General features: G+C 47.5%; 2 protein-coding genes across 2 annotated transcripts; one reads left to right on the top strand and one right to left on the bottom strand.

Moving 5' to 3' along the window:
• Positions 1-818: 818 nt before the first annotated feature.
• Positions 819-2,713, top strand: LOC124666483 (exocyst complex component EXO70B1-like). Its single transcript, XM_047203833.1, has one exon. It carries the CDS (start codon positions 834-836, stop codon positions 2,574-2,576), a length of 1,743 nt encoding a protein of 580 aa, XP_047059789.1. The 5' UTR covers positions 819-833; the 3' UTR covers positions 2,577-2,713.
• A 1,668-nt stretch (positions 2,714-4,381) lies between these two features.
• LOC124668642 (GDSL esterase/lipase At1g58430-like) lies at positions 4,382-5,977 on the bottom strand. The gene is made up of 3 exons (XM_047205745.1): positions 5,375-5,977; positions 5,000-5,255; positions 4,382-4,636 (listed from the first exon to the last, which is right to left on the bottom strand). Exons 1-3 carry the CDS (start codon positions 5,972-5,974, stop codon positions 4,449-4,451), a joined length of 1,044 nt encoding a protein of 347 aa, XP_047061701.1. The 5' UTR covers positions 5,975-5,977; the 3' UTR covers positions 4,382-4,448.
• Positions 5,978-20,669: the final 14,692 nt, after the last annotated feature.

Raw genomic sequence — 20,669 nt, 5'->3', positions numbered from 1 at the left:
GTAGAAAGAGTTTAAAGATCTTGAAGATTTGGTGGTATTTTTTAGAGTTTATTCTGTAGAAGACAACTCGTGTATCTTTAGTTTCTACCATATACTATTGATAATATGGTATTGATTGTCAAAAAAATCAAAGTATGGTACACTTTTGCATCAATCACGCCATCTCCGGCGCACTTTGTTGCTAAAACCCTTTTCCTGTAGCCTTGCCGACGCGCTCAAAAACCCTACTGCACCCCGCGCCATGGCCCGGCCTGTCAGTGACTACTTAAATCCGTCACGTCCTTCCCCAGCGGCCGCATTCATGCTTTGCCCACCACCCCACGTCCCACCTCTGAGGCTCTGACCACCCGGTCTCCCACCCCTTTCACTTCTCTCGGGGTCACCCAAGTTTTTTACTCCTTCTTTGCCAAGGCGCCTCAGTTTTTTACTCCACCGTCTTCCCGGACCAACCCACACCGGCCACAGCAAATTTACCCCTAGGGTAAATGCTTGTCCCCGAGCTTTCAATTTACAGCGGTGCCCCTCCAGCCACGCCATTGAGCCACAGTTCACGAGTTGTCACTGTCCGGCAGAGAGCACCACCGCAGCCATTTCAAACACCTCCACAGCGGCCGCACGGCGTGTCCGACCAAACCCTAGCCCGCCCGCGCGCGCAGCCGATGGCGGAGGACGGCGAGGAGAAGCTGCTCGCCACGGTGCAGCACATCGCCAAGACGCTGGGCCGCACCGGCACCATGACGGAGGACATACTCAAGGTCTTCTCCAACTACGACGGCCGCCTCTCGCTCGAGAAGCTCTACGCGGCGGCGGCCGCGGCCGGCGGGGACCACTCGATGCCGGCCTCGTCGCCGCCGCCCACGCTGCCCTCGGCCGCCGCGCCGCCGCCGGTCACGTCGCTGGAGCGCACCGTCCGCACGCTGGACCGGCAGATCTCCCAGTTCGTCGCCATGGACCGGCTCATCTGGGCCGACTCCGCCGACGCCGACGCCTTCCTCGAGGCCGTCGACGACCTCATCGGCACCGTGCAGGAGCTGGACGCGGCGGGGACCAGCCGCGGCCTGCTCGACCGCGCCGACGAGCTGCTCAGCCGCTGCATGGCGCGGCTGGAGGACGAGTTCCGCGCGCTCATCGAGCGCCCCGACGACGCGGCGCCGCCGCCGCCGCCCGACGGGTTCGACTCCGACCAGCCGATCTCGGACGACGACGCGGACGACGGCTACGGCGACGACGAGCCGATCCCCATCGCCAGGCCGGTCGCGGACTTCGACGTGGTCATCGACGCGCTGCCCCCGGGGTCCGTCTCCGACGTGCGCCAGATCGCGCGGCGGATGGTGGACGCCGGGTTCGGCCGCGAGTGCGCCGAGGCCTACGCCGCCGCGCGCCGCGGCTTCATCGACGAGAGCGTCGCGCGCCTCGGCATCCGCTGCGCGCGCACCTCCGACGAGGTCCACGCCTCGCCCTGGGAGGAGCTCGAGTTCGACATCGCTCGCTGGATCCCGGCCTTCAAGATGGTGTTCCGCATCCTCATCCCCAGCGAGCGCCGCCTCTCCGACCGCGTCTTCGAGGGCCTCGCCCCCTACGGCGACCTCGCCTTCGTCGCCGCAGTTCGTACCCAGGCGCTGCAGCTGATCTCGTTCGGCGACGCCGTTGCTGCTGCCAGCCGCGCGCCAGAGCGGCTCTTCCGTGTCATCGACATGTACGAGGCTGTCCGTGATCTTCTCCCTGACCTCGACCCTGTTTTCGCCGATCCCTACTCTGCGGCGCTGCGCGCCGAGGTCTCCGCTGTATGCAGCACACTTGGCTCCTCTATCAAAGGTATATTCATGGAGCTGGAAAATCTCATCCGCCGTGACCCGGCCCGTGTTGCTGTGCCTGGAGGTGGCATACACCCAATCACCCGGTATGTCATGAACTATCTCCGAGCCGCATGTGGTTCGAGACAGACGCTGGAGGAGGTGATGGATGGTGACTTGGGTGCTCTTGGTGTCACTGCTATTGCTGTTGATCCTGATCGCCCTACTTCGTCACTTGCGGTGCACATCGCGTGGATCATGGATGTGCTTCACAAGAATTTGGAGACCAAGTCCAAGATATACAGGGACCCGCCGCTTGCTTCCATCTTCCTCATGAACAATGGCAAGTACATCATCCAGAAAGTGAATGACAGCGAGCTTGGGGTTCTGCTTGGTGATGAGTGGATGAAGCAGATGTTGAGTAGAGTGCGCCGGTGGAGTATGGAGTACCAGCGTGGAGCTTGGGCAAAGGTCATGTCAGTGCTGCAGACCGGAGGTTCTGGATTTTCTGGTCTCCCTGTCAAGGCCATGCTTCAAAAACTGCAGATGTTCAACGGCTACTTGGAGGAGATCCGTGCAGCGCAGTCGGAATGGGTGATCACAGACGAGCAGCTCCGTGCGGATGTTAGGGCAGCAATAACAGATTCGGTAGTACCTGCTTATAAGGGCCTAATTGCGAGGTTGAGATCATCTCCAGAAGCTCCACAGGATTTGGTCATCAAGCATACCCCAGAGGATATCGAGGCATGCATCCAGCATTTGTTTGAAGGAGTTGCCAAATGAGTGGCTAACATGTAGCACCTTATGATGTTGTAGCTGTGATTTGGTGTCATCACTAATTTAATGTTGTGGTGGATATCTGAAGTTCTGAATACTGATAATGGCGCCGTTCTGAGTTTGATGGTGTCTTGCCATAAGGTGTTTTATACATTATTGTAGGTGTTTCTGTATCAGTTGGTAATGGCGGTCATATTAACATATTACCAGTCTTCTTTTGGCTGCTTAATTTCTTTCTTTCAAATGAGAGTATAGGCTGCTCAAGTGATGAAGGAGAAGCACTTATCTTAGTTCAGATCCATCAAGCTTAAGCTATTGAGATTATGTGAATGACCCACATTTTACAGAAAGCATGACAAGCTAGTGTGGTCTCTCCTCTACTGTGGTTTCCATACCCCAGGCAGTCTGCATTTCTCTTCTGTTATGTGTAGAGTGTTATATAGTCTTCAATAATATTGTTCATCCATTTCCACATAAATTACTGTCGTAGGTTGTTTCAAAACAAAGTTGTCCTAGATAAGGCTACCATAAGAATTTTATTGTAACTCTTTAAAATTCAGTTTTGATAACACAGCTGAAAGAAAAATTGGAAAAGTTATGTGTATAGATCTGGAGTTTCTAGGGTTCACTGAGGTTCCTTGTCCATTTGGAATTTAGCCTTATGGAAAAATGTTTTTGGGTGAGGCAGCATGGAGAAACCAAGCATGTAGCAAATGCTTATCCACTGGGTGGATACATTACACGTTGCCAATACAACTGAAAAGGTGGAAAACTTAATGGATACACAACTATCAATTTGGAGTAGCTAGTTGAATGACTACAAGAAACAGGTAATACTCTGCACAGTTAGGCGTATATATGTGCTCTGTTATTTCTTTGGGTACTGCGACTATGGGCGGATTTGTTTTCCAACTTTTGCAGGTATGCGGCACGACCCTGAATTTTCGTCGCAAAGTTGGAACAGTGCATCATTTATGTGCTTCTTTTGGTAAAGATTTCTGCATAGGGTTACAGATCTCCTCCTAATCATTTATGCTTTCGTGCTATGTATCAAGCCTACCTTTTAGTCTCTTACTGATTTTGGTGCTCCTTCTGTAAATCATTTACTTGGTTATTTTGTTGAAACAAAAGTCAAATTATATTTTTGTTGTACTCTAATTGTGAAGAATTTATGTGTTGTAACTATAAACTGTTAGATGTTGCTATCATGAAGTAAGCTCCTTATGACTCTCCAACAAATATTGTTTCTTATTTACTGAATGCTTTGTCTGTGTGCACACATGCTGCTATCATGAACCACCCAGTGTACCTTTTACTTAAATGTTGGTCTTCTGAGCTTGTGTATTATTTTGGAATCAAGAACTCATATGCATGGGGATATAGTTATGTATCTTAGTGCCACCGTAGGTGAACAATTTTTGTATCGTCAATTTCAGAATTTTCCTTCCCTGAAGTTTGTTTTGCACTGTTCTATCAGCTTTGGAAGTATGAATTACAAAACATTTAAACTAGTCAAAATTTTCATCTGCAGTTGATTGAACTGGATGCCACAATCCTCTTTTATCATCTGCACGGAGGACTCAGGCCTCAGGAGATCAGAAGTTATAGATCTGAAATGACTTGAGGTAATAATGGTTACTCCCAGTCAATCTCCGTCTCTAGCAGTCTCAGTTAACATAGACCGATCATAGTGTTTGCCTTCGGCTTCTTAAATCAATTGCTGAGAAGACCAAGTGCATTGTATTACACAGAACATAAGAGATGTAACACATTCCATGACTCTTTCTTACAAGATTGACTTCAGTAAAAGGCCAAAACAGTGCGCCAAACGCATTAGGTTAATACAATGCGAAAAATCTTATTTGAGCATTTGTTTCATTAAAACTTTGGAATAACGTTTTTCAGTATGTAATCAGTTGCTATCCTATAAACCCTCTCAGTTGGGTGTACCGCATCGTAAAATACATATGATGACGAGTTCCGGCAGGTCTGGGTAAATACATTGCAAAGTAGTCCGACCTCTGCGAGCCCAGTCCCGCAACATCCCCGCTTTCTCTCTGTAAATCCTGTTGTCATGACAAGCTCGGTGAGAATTTCTATAATTACAAGTTACAAGAAAACAGAATGGGTGACATGAATAACACAAACTGATAACCCTGCTTCTTGCAATTAAGTGTTTAGGCGTTTGGTTTTCTGACAGCTTTTAGCTGTAGCCTGCAGGCAACCAAGTTTAGCACTAGTTCTTATTTAGTTAGGATTATGACGCAATCTTGGTGAAAACTATATGTAGTTCACTGATTCTGCTTTAGCTATGATTAAGACGTTTTCTTCGTATTTTTCTTCAGAATTAACTATATGTGATCTACAGTTGATGAGGTGGACATTATTACTAGATTAGTTGTGAATCATGACATCAGTAGAAAACATACCATATTTATTGGTATTGACAAGGATCTCTGTGAGAGCTTGGTATGAATTCAGGTATACAATTTTGCTTCCATTGAGTGAGGCTTGTAATGTTTGAAGCATCTTCTCAAATTTGGAGTTGTAGTTCTGGGCATCCCTGTTCTGCTCATCCACACAAGCCCTCTCAGGGTCTCCACTTAGTGTGATCTGAAAGGGTATGCAACCAAATGGAGCAAGGCCTGCCAAGCAGAATTTCCGCCCTCCAAGGTTATACATGTCCTGCGTTCCAGTGTAGGGAATTGAAAGAAGAGTTATTCCTTTGTTGTGGTTTATATGTTCAAGAACTACAACGAAATAAAATAGCTTGGTAGAAACAACTCAGAATTGTCTAATCTTACCTTAACATACTCGCGTACCATCCGGAGAATAGTATCTTGGTACTCACCAATATCCATCCTTCTCGATGAACGGTAATACCTTGTGAAATCATTGGTTCCTGAGTTGATAAATATCAGAGAGTTGGTAACAATCCTGGAAGCCTCCCTGTCGCCAACAATATCACCGAGCCGTTGAAGGTATTCCTTGAAGAGGTCCACCTGTGCCGACAATGGCAGAGTATGTGACAGGCGCGACGTCCTATCGTCAAACCCTGACCCAGCCGACGCGAAGTTCACCCCTGTCTTGAGGTCCTCATCGGACAGATTCGTGTCCAAGTAAGGTGGTGAAAATTCCTTGAGCTGCAGCTTCTCATTGAGGAGGTCTGGAACAAGCCGGCCATTGGAGAACCTCCCGGTCGGCCTGTTTCCTGGGAAGTCCCTCCCGTAAGGGAGATGGTTTGCCACACCCAAAGTAGAGATATGGTTGTTGTTGCCGGTGTCGAAAATGGAGTCGCCGAAGTAGAAGATAGCCGGGAACTTTGGCTGAACTCTCTTGGCGGAGGAAGAAATGGCAGGAGAAACGAGGAGCGCCAACAGGAGGAGAAGAACTGGGTGCGCCATGGGAGAAATTCTTGCCTAGGCTCTACTCCCCAACTGCTCCTTATATTTTAGATGGGTCATGAATGCTTGACAGATTTGGGAAACTTCCAGCCTAATGCATTTCTTCCTGGATATCCCTGTTCTATAGCATATCTTTTTGCATCAAATTAATGCCTTTATTTTGACTCATGATTTGGATGTTTTTGGCAGGATTGGAGATTTTGTAACCTACTCTGTGTGGACTGCATGCAAGCCTTTGTCGATTACTGTGCAGAATGGAGAGTCTGGTAGACACCAAACGTACTGATGCTGCCAATTCTTTTGATCTAATATGATTTCCCTCGACCCAGTGACAGGTATAATTCCTCTTGTCTAATTCTATTTGCTGATCTTAAGAACACTGCAACACTGATCGTTGAGCAGATAACTGCCAAAGGAGTCATCACGAGATTTACGACACTCCTACTACTTTGGAGTGCTTTTTTTTTTGTTTCAGAAAAAAAGGAAAGTCATCACGAGATTGACGACACTCCTATTTTGTAATCAGGTTTCAGTTACTGTCATTAATTTTAGTCCATATTACTAGTATTTCACTCCGTACCTAGTTTAGCAACATAACCATAGGCAGAAGCCTCAGCCGTTACGACATTGCTATTTTGGTTATTTTTTCCTGTGAATATGGACGAAAAAGCTCGATGCGCATGAAAAATACTAACTTCCTGCCGGAACAAGCGAAGCAACAAAAAACAGTAACGTGCGGATCAAAGTGCTATAAACTGTATGCCGTACACGACGATGTATGATGGGTGGATGATAGATTGGTGGTTTCCGTGTGCCATGTTGTTGATTGGTCAAGAATGGGGACAAAACACAAGTTCACGAGCCGTTGGAACGTATATACAGAACCCTTCCAGAATTTTGATAGGTGACACATCAACAAGACGTAGGACTTTTGGAGCTCCATTCCACATGTACCCGTCAGAGGTAGAAGCTTTTTTTTTTTACAATCAATACCACATATATTCATAGCAATAAATAGTACATGATAGAGATACATGAACTGACTCAAACGATTACAAAATAAAATCTAAAAGATAGTAACAAATCTTCGAGGTCTTCAATTTCTTTCTTCTTCCGGAACACAATCTTGTACTCTTCTGAAGTCAGCCAAAGATAGATAACGAACCATAGACCTGTAGATACTGACGAAAGTTCTCCCATAATTTTTTGAGCCGCAATGCCAAGGCTGCGTGCACGCAACCATTAAAGCTGTCATACAACATCGGCAAGAGTACCAACACCAGTATATCAGGGAATAATAACCAACTAGCTTTGTCGTCGTCGATGGAGAGCCAAGAGTACGAATCACCATTGTCGAGGACGTAGCAGTCGGGACAAAAACTGCGAGGATAATCCTCCTCGCGGCAACAACGACAAAAGATCCAAAATCGATCTGGCGAAGCAAGATCCGAAGACCCATACCTAGAAAATTGTGATTGTTCAACACCATCATTGACGCCGGGAAGATCTCGTCGCCGAACGAAAGGCCGAAGATCACTTATTGCAGACGATGCCATCTCCATTGAGGGGAAACCAACAAGAAGACGGCTACCAAAATCCTAACATAATCTAATGAAAACAATACTTTTATTCGAAACTCCACGCATAGATCGGGTTTCCCACTCCTCTTGACGCCGGCGAAGCCGACTGGAGGAGGGAGAACCAATCTATGGAGGAGGATGAACTAGAGACGGCTAGGGTTAAGACGGCGGCTGAGAGGAGAGACCACGGGAGGAAAAACCAGCTAGCTGAAACTTTCCCGTCAGAGGTAGAAGCTTACTCTGCATACATATTTGCATGGCGTTTTCTCATTCTACGTGAGTACGTGACATATGAATGTGAATGTGTGTCCTAAAAAATATGTCATCGCAGTTTTTAAAATACAAATTCAACCGTGTCACTTCAAAAGCACATAACACATATTTTGTGGGTCTAACTGATGGACTAAATTAAGTCTCGAAAGTAGATACGCCCCATGTAAATAAAAACGGATGGAGCAATGTCATACTACCTCTGTTCCAATGAATATGACAATTTTTTTAAAAGTCAAACTATTTAAAGTTTGACCAATTTTTTTTAAATATATTAAATGCATAGTACCAAATCAGTATCGGTAGATACATCATGAAATTTAATTACATATGATATTTATATAATACTATAGTTGTTTTTTTGACTATTTAATACTATAGTTGTTGCTACTGTTTCCTAAAAGTTTGTCAAATTTTACTTAATTTGACTTTTAGAAAATACCCCTTGTTCATTGAAACAGAAGGAGTATATGAACTTGCATATGTGTGCATTTGTTCCTTGGGGGACTATATATAAAGGAAGGGGGTTATTTTCCCTTTGTGGCAATAAAAATTGATTCCCCTTGCTTGTCGTGTTGAATCAATTGTGTGTATTTAACATGTTCGAGAGTGGTTAGGATACCTACTACTACACCTGGGCATTTCTCGGGCCGGGCCGGGTTTCGGGCTAGGCCCGAAAAAGCCCGAACCAAAAATCCCAGGGAAAATTAGCTTCATACCATTAAAAGATCAGATCTTTAGAAAAATACCACTGAAAGTTTTAGACTTAGAAAAATACCATGCAAAGGTTGTTTCGTTGTTGCTTTCTACCATCACCGTCAACTCGCCGTTTTCTTGCTCAAAATAACGTTTGAAGATATATAACATCACCATTTCAGCAGCCGTTCATCTCCAATTTCAGCAGCATAACGCTTGCATTCCATCCCAATTTCCAGCAACATTTCAGCACCAAAATTTCAGCACCAAAATTTAACAACACTATAGTCAGATATACAACACCACATTGGGATATATAAGAGCCCAATGAAACCGCAGGCAACCCCGTGCCGGCCCCTTCACGCGGGTGCCGAAGAGGCGTGCCGGCGCCTCGCGCCACGTCGGACTTCGTCCGCGGACTTGGTGGTATAGTCGCGACGTCGATGGGATGCTCCCGACGTACTACTACCACCTGCGGATCCACGACATCGACCCGCCTCGCTGGTGTACGACCAAGTCCGCGCATGCGCGCACCGACACGGGCGGCATCATGAGCTTCTCGATCCGCTTACGCGAGGCTATCCAGCGGAGTCGTTATCCGCGACGGCCCGTGAGGCAGCTCCTCCCATCGACGAGAAGGACGCGCCGGGGCAGCACCTTCTCGTCGGCCGCTCCATCGACGAGGACTAGTGGACTACCGGCAGGTGACCTAGAGCGCGCGCGAGGCGGAGATGTGGTCCACCAAGGACTCTGGCAACTTCGTTGACCTCGCCGCAGCCGCTCCTTCTCTACCACCGACGCCAAAAGAGGAGGAGGACTGGAAGTTCTCCTGCGACGACGACGGCGGCGACGACCTTCAACCGCTAGTTTATTTTCTGTATTCGTCGTCTTTTGTACAAACTCACCAGAAATCGAATGATATTCGCAGTCGGTGTTAGAAAACCTTCCCCAAATGGAGGAGGTGTGTCGGCTGTCTCGATAGGGCACTGTCCGTGCCTATTTTGGGGCGTCGACGGAGATGCTCTAACAATACCAAATTAGCATCCCCACGGCATCTTGGACACACCAGCTAATTGTTCGCACTTTGTCCACGACAAAACTACCAGCAGAAGCCCGCAGTTCATAGAAAAGTACTATCTAATCATCTACCGTTGATTCCTCCAGGTGAAGAGCGTTCGGAGGAGCCGCCGCCGCCGGGGAGGTACGCCGCGGCAGATGCGCGTCGCCTGGTGGTCTCCGTTCGTCCTGGACAGGGTGAGTTGCGTGCGTGTGGGCTGCGTGTGTTTTGTGCTGGGATGGATTTAGTCTTTTTTTTTTTCCTGTATGTAACTTGATCGGTTTGTTTCAGTTAACGTGTAGCTGACGGTAGTGGTAGAAAGTACTAACGGGGCTAGATTTGGATGGTAGTTTTCCAAGTCCAAAACTTCTGGTGGTATTTTTCTAAAGATCTGATCTTTTAATGGTATGAATCTAATTTTCCCAAAATCCCAGGCCCGAGCCCGGCCCGGCCCGACCTTCGGGCTTACAAATCGGGCCCGAACCCAGCCCGAACAGAGAAAAGCCCGGCCCGGACCGACAAGCCCGGCCCGAACTAGGCTTAAATCACATTTTCTATAAGCCCGAGCCCGGCCCGGCCTGACGTTCGGGCTCCAAAATCAGGCCCGAACCCGGCCCGACATGCAAGCCCGACCCGGCCCGGCCCGGGATTTTCGGGCTGGGTCGGGCCGGGCCGTCCGGGCCGGGCTGCCCATGCCCAGTTGTACCTACTACATGCATAGACTCGAACCCCCACCTTGCCGTGCCTGCTAGTGAGTTTTTTTTTGAATCTCATATTTGAGGAACGCCTCAGTTATGGCATAAAGGATAAACTTAATAGTATTATAGATAATAAATAACTCGGTAGTTGTGACAGGTTAGTTATGAACTAAATCAGGTTAGTACCAAGACATGGCTTATGTAATGCTTGTTCTCCAAGATAATGGTGTGAGTGTCCACATCCCTGCCGGCACCGTTCAAATCTCTCAGCTTGGAGACATGAATCCACCTGGGTCTCCACTAACGCAACTGGTTGTACACCCGCTGTGAGGAGACCTCCCACTGAAAGTACTCGAACACCTTCTTGACAACATTGTTCAAGTGCACCTCCTTGAACCCAGTGGCGAATCTGGGATTTTACGCTAGGATGGGGCAACTACACATAATTTGATATTCAATACAACACACTTAACATGCCAATATACATGTGTAAAATTCAACAATTCAGAACGATAAGAGTATGGACTAATTTTTCAATGCTCTTATTACATTGAAGAAATTTCTATGTTTGACGACCAACAATGATTCGACGGCGATGAAAAAACTATTCAATAAAGGAAAAAAACATAACAAACGATACATGGATGTAGCACCTCACCTTATCGAAGAGATTGCTCAAAACTGCGACGAAAAACTTTGAACTGTCACTTGACTGCAGACTATGTTTGTCATGCCTACGTTCTGCATGCGCCTTCTTTGATCCTTTTCTCTGCCTGATCATTGGATCAACAACCAAGACTGCATGTGCGCCTAGCGATCGAGATATCATTCCAGAGAAGCGAGAATCTAGCTCGATTGGGAAGTTCAGTAGTAGGAGTAGAAAGCCAGGCTGGCGACCTGATGAGCAATAGTAGTAGAAGGCAACGACCAGATGGTGGTTCACTGATGGGATTTTCTCTAATCTGGCCCTAACTCTTTTTTCTCAGATCATATGTATATGGGCTAACAGGCTGATTTCTTAGGGTGGGGTGTGCCCCACCCTTACGCCCTGTTGGCTCCGCCCATGCTTGAACCTCCTTTCTATCCTCACGCTTGAAAGTATGGAGATGGTAAACCTAGAGGGGGGAGGGGGTGAATAGGTTTCTATAGATTTTAATTCTTTCTTTGCAATATTAGGCTTTGCGGAATATAAAGATGAGCCTAATGCAAACTAGGTGAAACAACCTATATGAGGATACAACTAACTCGAGCACGAAGGCTCCCACAGGCAGTTAAATCACAAGTAAGGAGTTCGGTTAGAGATAACCGATAGCACGCGGAGACGAGGATGTATTCCCGTGTTCCCTTCCTTTGCAAGAAGGTACGTCAAGTTTGGAGGGGTGGAGGTCCCACGAAGGATTCCCCACGCCACGAAGGCTCACCCTATTCTCCGGAGCCTATCCCACGAAGGAATAGCTCACTCACTTGTGGTAGACTTTGAGGTAGCCTCCAAACCTTCACAATCTTGCCCGGAGCGAATCCACAGTCCGGATGCTTCCGGACCACTCTTGCCCACCTAGGGTTTCCAAAGAACCCTAGGAAGCAAGCTCTCGATGAATACAAGGGGGAATGAGATTTGGCTTGGTAGAACAGTAGATCGGGTCCTCCTCTAACGTTTCCCCAAAGGGATTTGAGTTTGGGTGGAGGAGGAGGGAGATCTGAGGTTTTTGGTGTTTCTAGCAATGGAGTATGAGAGAGAGAGAGAGCTCAAGAACAGCTTGTAGTGTAGTGCCTAACATTTCAGAGGTAGGAGAAGGGCTATTTATAGTGTACTTCGAAATCTGGCCGTTATCCACTTGCCACGTCATTAGATTCTTCGAGGAGCCCGGTCAACCGGATTTGGCGCCGGCCAGACCGGCGCACAGGCCGGTCAAACCGGGCTGGCGACCGGACCGGCCGGATCCCAACCGGAGCAGGGACCGGGTCTTCACCGGGCGACCTTCTGAGCTTACTGGATCACGCCCGGATGGCACAAGTGCAAAGACCGGTTGGGCGCCGGGGTAGCCGGTCTGGAACCCGGTCCGACCGGGCCAGGGACCGGATGGGCCGGTCCAGACCGGGCTGGCGACCGGACGGCGACCGGGAGCTCGCCCACCCTTACTGGAACCTGCCCGGATGGCACAAGCGCTGAGGCTGGTCGGGGGCCGGGGCAGCCGGTCTGGAGCCCGGTCCGACCGGGCCAGAGACCGGATTTGCCCAGTAAAATCCTTGATAATTTTCGTCGAAGTGGGGGGGGTCTCCCATTGCCTTCTTGTTCCATTGATACACCATTATACCTCTTTGGCTAATACCTGGGAATCATCTTGTAAACATGTATTAGTCCAAACACACTAGCACGGTGTCATTGTTACCAAAATAATGGATAAGGGTAAAATACCCTTACAATCTCCCCTTTTTGGTATACGATGACAAACCGAGCTAAAGTCACATATAGATATTATGATAAGCTCCAAGCCTTGATTCCATATAAGATATTGAGACGGCTCCCCCATAAAGTGTGCACTTGGAGAATTTGCGTTTGAATGCAAAGTGCAACTTTTGTGGAACATGAGAAGCTCCCCCAATATCTTTAGGAAACAAGCATGGTATGGAGATGTACATATCAAGATATATAGCATAGCACACATAATCATCCTAACATAGAGTAGCACACATAATAGAGTTTAAGCATAGAGGTACATGTCCATACACGAATAGCAAATGGTTCTTGGAATGATAAAAGCAAATAAGCACAAGCCATATAAGAATCAAATAAAGCAACACCCATGGCTTGTGGTAATCAAAGAACCCCGTGAATCCTAGACTCTACTCTCTTCTCCCCCTTTGGCATCGGAACACCAAAAAGGCGAAGAAAAGAGGAGAGATACTAGCGCATCCATCAGTAGAACTCATGTAAAGGGGAATAGGAGCCCTCGCGGTCATCATCTTCTCCCTCATCCTCTTGACCGGTACCCTGTTCAGTATCAGCAGCAGGAGGAGCACGTGCAGGCATAGGAGGACGACCACCAAAACCGTACCATGTGGGATCAAAGTTCTGGAACATCTGATCAGTGATGGGAGGCATCTCCCAGTTAGGTGCATGAACGGGCTCCAACTCAGGGCCAGGAGGAGGAACATAGACATTCCTAGTAGCCATGAACTCATTCTGGCGCCTCCTCGTCTCTTGGTTCATAGCAAGACATTGATGTGCAACATCATTAGTATTCTTGCACATCTGCCACATGGAGGAGAAGAACCAAGAGACACCACGCTGTGGGCGCCTAGCGTAGCTGGAGCTAGCAGGATCATGGCGTTCCTTGGACCGGCGCTCGGAAGGCATCATCTCAGGGACGTCCGGTCTATCGCCTTGGGTAGGCACCTTGAAGGCTTCCATCTTGACCCGTTCACCCAGCGTGTTGAGAGGTGCCTCAACAACCTTGTTGATGAGCAGCTGAATGTACTGAGCATAGTTAGGAGTCATCCTTTCGCGAACACATCGCCTTAGCTCACAGTAGATGAGATCACAACCATCAATGAGTCTCCGGTGCTCAGGGTGACAGTAGTACATCAAGTTCAGGTGATATCCACGGCACTCACTTGTATCACCGGACTTGCTAATGAGAGACTCACGGAAGAGCTTGGCAAGAAGAAGGTATGAGTAGTACATGCCGGAGATAGTGGGAGGTCCAGCAGTGGGTTCCCGAGGATAGCAGAATGCAATGTCTCCTTTGTTGAACTTCTGCTGAGAGTATAGCTTGAAACCTTGAGCACGACCTCCACCAAATCCCAGGGCTTCACAGAAGTCAAGATAGTTGCAAGTGTATTTCTCTTGGCCTGTCATCCAAGTCATGGTCCGAGCTGCATCATCATGGAAAAACACGGTGCAGTGAAACTGCCGCACCAAGAGTGGACAATAGCTCTCATTAGTAGGCATCAGGCACATAAGCTCATACAACCCCATCCGCCTCAAGGTCTCAACCACAAAGCGAAACTTGGTGGCTTCATGCATTGCAAGAACTTCCTTGATGGCCTTGGGCATGACAAAGGAACCATTCTTCATGTGCTCTTTGGAGTCATAGTACTCTTCCCACAACACTTGCTGTGTCTTGGTCCAGAACATTTTATCTCCCCCGGGGTAAGTGGGTGCCTCAAAGCGATAGGGGTTTTCTTCTCTAATCCTTCTCCATGCACCAACATGTACATCGCCAACATTGAAGGTTGGCAAGATCTCATCATCTCCTTGTGCTGCCTGTTTATCCTTCCTCTTACTGCCAGTTGTCTTGGTACGTCCCCCAGTTGAGCTGCCACCAGTAGTCTGAGGGGCACGACCACTAGGGCGTCGGGGTGGAGGCCCTGTAGGCCTACCTCTCTTGGCAAGACTGCCACATTCTTCTCCACTCCAACTATCTGTGAATGAGAAAATAGAGCGATGATAGCAGTGGGGTAAGTGTACATGTCATCAGTAAGTAGGGAAGCCAAAAATCATAGCATATATCCAAGTGCTTCGACGAGATCATGCGAAAAACTGGGCAAGCCGGCGCACAGGCCGGTCCAACCGGACTACAGACCGGGCGAACCGGTCGCCAATCCGGTGGACCGGGCGGCACGCCGGGCCGGCCGGTTGACCGGGCGTGTGACCGGATCTGTTGATTTGTGAGGTGTTGCCCAGAATTTCTACCACAAAATCATGCAAAAACTCATAAACTTGAACATAGACTATAGCATTGGGAGGAGCAATGCGCATAGGGGTGTGAGACACTCTAGATGGTATGAGGACTTACTAACCCTAACCCTAACCCTAACTTTTCTCATATTTCATCAAAATTTTGCAATGGGAGAGGAAATGCTAGAGGGAGAGGGAATGTGAGGAAGATTTACCCGAAGACATCGTCCTCTTAGCCCAAGTGAGCAAGAAGAACACGTGGAGAGGGCTTGAGGGTCAAATCCCCAAGATCTCCCCAAAAAGCTTGAGAGGGACCAAATCCTTTGGTGAAGAGGCTTGAGAGATCCCGATCTACGATTGGATGAAGTTTGGGGAGAAACTAGTGGTGGGAACAGCCTAGGACGTGGTGGAGATGGGAGAGGCGGCGGCCATGGAGGTTTTGGAGGTGGAGGGTAATGAGGAAGAAGACCCCCAAGGGGTATCCTCCTCAAGACATAGCGAGCCGCACGGCCGGTCGGCCGCCCGGTTGACCGGGCCAGGTGCCGGATGGCCCGGCGCAAAGGCTGGTCGGACCGGGCCAGAGACCGGCCAGAGTCTGTTTGCCCAGTTTTTTTTTATTTTGCCTCGTTTTGCCCCTATTCGTGTGTAAATGTGTATGAATTCTCAGATGATGACATGTACATATAGATAGATAGATGATGATGAGATGAGCATAGACATGGGGTTGGAAACACAAAGTTCTCTAGGCATACCCATTGGAGTGAAATCCAAACAAGATATAAATAGCAACAATGGGCATGATTCGAAGTATATCAAGAACCATAAAACATTTTGGAATAGTTTTTGCAATAAGATCATTTAGCCTCATATAGTGAAATCAAATTGGAATTGAGGCTCAATGAGGGGCGGGGGATTACTCCCCCTATGTGAAAGCGCAAATGTCATGAGACCTCGAAGAGACATGCTTGGGTCCATATAATGACATTGGGTCTATTTATGTTGCACACATAGGTATGCATCATACCAAGACATGGTAAGATGACTATCCCCATATGTGCTGTGCCTCTAAGCTAGAGAGCATGATAAATGCAAGAATATAGTGCAAGAAGTTAATCAATCCAAGTTTTTAGGATCAAGAATACCAAGTTCTCCTCTCAAGTTAACAAACCGGGCTTCATCCAAAGGCTTAGTGAAAATATCCGCCAATTGGTAGGTTGTCCCCACATGAGTGAGATCAATATCCTTATTGGCAACATGATCACGTAGGAAGTGATGGCGAATGTCAATATGTTTGGTGCGACAATGTTGAACCGGGTTATTGGCGATCTTAATTGCACTTTCATTGTCACAAAGAAGAGGCACCGTACCAAGAGACACACCATAGTCTTTCAAGGTTTGCTTCATCCATAACAATTGAGTGCAACAAGATGCCGCGGATATGTATTCGGCTTCGGCGGTGGATAAAGCGGTGGAGTTTTGTTTCTTGGATGACCAACTCACCAATGACCGGCCAATAAATTGGCAAGCCCCGGAGGCAGACTTCGGTCAACCTTATCACCGGCCCAATCGGAATCCGAATAGCCAATGAGTTCAAAGGTTGACCCCTTTGGATACCATAGCCCGAGAGTAGGAGTGAGAACAAGGTATCTTAGAATCCGTTTGACCGCCACTAAATGGCTCTCCTTGGGAGCGGATTGAAAACGAGCACACATCCCTACACTTAGCATGATATCCGGCCTAGAGGCACAAAGGTAGAGCAAGGATCCTATCATGGAGCGGTATACCTTTATGTCCACATCCTTCTCACCGTCACATGAGCCAAGTTGCCCCTTTACGGGCATGGGTGTCTTCATTGGGCTTGCATTGGTCATGTTGAATTTCTTGAGCATGTCCTTCACATACTTTTCTTGAGAGATGAAGGTGCCTTTTGCAAGTTGCCTCACTTGGAAGCCTAGGAAGAACTTCAACTCTCCCATCATGGACATCTCAAATTTCCTAGTCATCAATAGCTCAAAAGCTTTGTTATGATTGGGGTTAGTTCCACCAAAGATAATATCATCAACATATATTTGACATATAAATAAGCCACCCCCTTTAACAAGCTTGGTGAAAAGGGTGGAATCGACCGTACCCATGCAAAACCCATCATGTAGTAAGAAATACCTAAGGAACTCATACCAAGCACGTGGAGCTTGCTTGAGACCGTAGATTGCCTTATGGAGTAAATACACGTGGTTGGGTCGGCATGGATCTTCGAAACCCGGGGGTTGAGCCACATATGCGGTTTCTTTTAGAGGACCATTCAAAAATGCACTTTTCACATCCATTTGATATAGTTTGAAATTGTGGAAAGATGCAAATGCAAGCAAAAGACGAATAGCTTCAAGACGGGCTACCGGCGCAAAGGTATCCTCAAAATCCATACCTTCTATTTGGGCAAACCCTTGCGCCACTAACCTTGCTTTGTTTCGTATGACAATGCCATTCTCATCTTGCTTGTTCTTGAATACCCATTTGGTCCCAATAACATTGATGCGATGATCCTTGGGTCTCTCAACTAGAGACCATACTTCATTACGAGTGAAACACTCCAATTCTTCTTGCATGGCAATTACCCAATCCGAATCAACCAAGGCTTCATGTACCTTGAGTGGTTCAAAACTAGACACAAAAGCATGTGTTGGCAATAAGTGATAAGTAATGCACGGTGTCTACGAGTTACCACTCCTCTTGAGATGCTACCAAGGACTTGATCTACTTTCATGTCACTTGCCCTTGTAGCGGCCTTGATCTTCCGAATGGTTCCTTCATGATCAATGAATTCATCTCTTGCTAGTACTCGATCATGAGGGACCAATTGAGCTTAATCATGAGTTGAGGATGTTTCTTGATCATCATCATGATCTTGCTCTGTGGTATGAGGGTTTTCTTCTTGTTCTTCGGAATGTGACTCATCTTGAGTGGAGGATGGTTCTTGAGTTGCACTTGAAGGTTCGGCTTGAGTTGAGCTAGGCTCCATTTGAGCCGAGCTTGATACTTCTACTCCATCATCTTGATCATCATTATGAACTTCCATGGGCCGGATGTGTCCAATGCCCATATGCTTGATGGCACTAGATGGATCATCATTATTACCTGCAACACATGGAACAACTTGCTCCACTTGGGAGCCATTATCCTCCAAGAACATCACGTCACAAGATACTTCAATAGTCCCAGTGGACCGGTTGTAGTATCTATAGGCGTGAGAGTTCTCCGCATACCCAACAAATATACCCTCTATGGTTCTAGTTTCAAATTTACCGAGCTTTCATTTGTTGTTCTTAACAAGACATTTGCATCCAAAGACACGAATATACATGAAATTAGGCTTGTTACCAGTAAGAAGCTCGTATGGAGTTTTGTTGTGGAGAGGACGGAGGAAGAGCCGGTTGGAGTAGTGGACGGCCGTAGAGATGGCTTCTCCCCAAAAGTTGTGGGGTGAGTTGAATTCACTCAACATGGTTCTTGCCATCTCAATGATAGTCCGGTTCTTCCTTTCAACAACACCATTTTGTTGAGGGGTGTATGGCGCCGAAAACTCATGCTTGATGCCCTCATCATCAACAAACTCTTGCATGGTGTAGTTCTTGAACTCGGTGACAAGGGATTAACTTATCAATGCCTACAAATTGTAGACTAGGGTTTTGCTGGAAGTAGAGGGCAAGTAGATCTCGAAGGTTTCAGCCGAAAAGTACTCGACGAATATGAAAACTATGGGTTTGTAAGACAATGATTCGATTCTCTCTTTGTCCCTCGACTCCCCCTTATATAGGAGGCGGAGCCGAGGGATTCGTGATACACAAGTTTACAGAGTCCGGGAGGGTTTCTACCCGTCCCGCAAGATTACAAGTCTATGTTTCCTAATACAACTCTAACTTTCCTTAACACTATCTTGGGCTTCCGAACTATATATTCTTCGATACGTGGGCCTTCAGTAAACCCCGGGTACTATCTTCGGCAGGCCCATTAGGGATGCCCATGTCAGTAGCCCCCGAGATTTTGCTTGAATCGAAGAATCAGGGAAAATCTCCAATTTTATATTTTTACCAAGTTCATCATATATCTTTAGATACGCAATTCTATATTGTACAGGGATACTGGTAATTGGGGCTAGTTCATCTGACGGATCAGGTACTAGTTAACTGCTCTAGTGGCAATCCGCAAAAACCTACTTCAAGATCACGTCCCTGGACATGATCTCGGGATACTGGTGTAAACTTCGACAGGTGCCGCTTAAGGTCTTACCATTCTGTCGAGTCCCAGTCATATTTTATCGGGTACCTAACGCATTTGTTAGGATTTTTCTTCGTATCTGTTGATACGGAAAAAAGTAGCAAACCGACGTCAGAGACGGCGCCACGCCACGCAGAACGGATCTGGGGTCTTACCTTCGCAAAGTTTTGCGGCATTCAGAGATTATTCGCGACGTTTAGCGCTCTGAGAATATATTGTCGAGTGCTTTTTTGGCTGTTGGAATAGCACATTTTATTGAGTCACGGATGACTTATATTGACTTCCCGATGGGAGTATATGTCGAGTTATTTGTATAACTCGAAATATGCTCACTTCTTATATTATTTCATCGGGCACGCGAACAGCGTTCCCGATGGGAGTAGCCCCCGAGGCTACAGCCAAGGACTTGGACTTGGTTGTAGGCTCCACACTTTATGCCGCTATATTGTCATTATTTCTCGAGCTTTTCATATCTATCGGGTGCGCGAACAGCGCTCCCGATGGGAGTAGCCCCCGAGGCTATGAACAAATGCTTGCGTTTGATCATAGGCTCCCTCAATTTCTATATTGTCATACTCGAATTTTACCTTTTTACAAAGTAGCCCCCGAGCATTTGGGCAAGAACTTGTATTTGATCAAAGGCTCCCGAAGTAATCGATAAATTTTCCTGCCGCCAATCTTCTTATTTCATACTTGTCGAGATTTTCCCTTTGGTCAAAGTGACCTCGTTACTGACGATAGCCACGATCTTTGTATCCAGGGAGCTCGAGTACTACTCTCCCTGTCTTGTGGGTCCAAATTTCCTGTCATGTTGACACGTCGTGCAAGTGGGGGACACACGTCCTCCGCTTTTCCTGGCGCACGTACTGTAGCGCCTGTTCTGTTCCATCCCCGTAAAAATACCTTTTTACCCTTCAGTTACGAGTTCATTTTCCACCGTACGATTTCTCCATCCAACGGTGCATTGCTTCGCCAAATCCCTATATAAGCCCTTCTTCTACCTCTGTTCACACCTTCGCTCACGCCGCACCTCCGCTCCCCTTTGCCAAAACCTCCATTGCGCCCAATTCTCTCTGAGCTCACCCACGCACAAGCTTTGCTCCTTCATTGCCGTTGATGCCACCACGCGGGCGACTCACTCGCCACAGCACTCCTGAATCCAAGATGGCGGCTGAAGACCTCGAGTGGGAGAGATCTAAAATCTCCAACCAGGACATCAACATGCTGAAGAGGCTGGGGCTGATGAAGAAGGAAGGCGCCATCCGCTTCCCCAGCGAAGAAAGCTACCCTACTCCGCCAATCGAGTATCGGGTTAGTTTTGTTGACCATCTCATCCGCGGTCTCTCCACCCCAATCCATGATTTCATTCGTGGCCTTCTCTTTGTCTATGGGGTTCAGCTGCATCAGCTGACCCCCAACTCCATCCTCCATGTCGCTA

The sequence above is a fragment of the Lolium rigidum genome, chromosome 6, assembly GCF_022539505.1.
Source record: "Lolium rigidum isolate FL_2022 chromosome 6, APGP_CSIRO_Lrig_0.1, whole genome shotgun sequence".
NCBI lineage: Eukaryota > Viridiplantae > Streptophyta > Magnoliopsida > Poales > Poaceae > Lolium > Lolium rigidum.
This window is presented reverse-complemented; position numbering and strand designations above follow the sequence as displayed.

What these genes read in the sequence shown, in the direction of transcription:
- LOC124668642 (XM_047205745.1), bottom strand. Translation starts at nt 5,974, where the DNA reads ATGGCGCACCCAGTTCTTCTCCTCCTGTTGGCGCTCCTCGTTTCTCCT. An exon ending in TGGTACGCGAGTATGTTAAG is followed by an intron (nt 5,256 to 5,374) that starts GTAAGATTAGAC and finishes ACTGGAACGCAG; the next exon opens with GACATGTATAACCTTGGAGG. An exon ending in TGTCAATACCAATAAATATG is followed by an intron (nt 4,637 to 4,999) that starts GTATGTTTTCTA and finishes TCATGACAACAG; the next exon opens with GATTTACAGAGAGAAAGCGG.
- LOC124666483 (XM_047203833.1), top strand. Translation starts at nt 834, where the DNA reads ATGCCGGCCTCGTCGCCGCCGCCCACGCTGCCCTCGGCCGCCGCGCCG.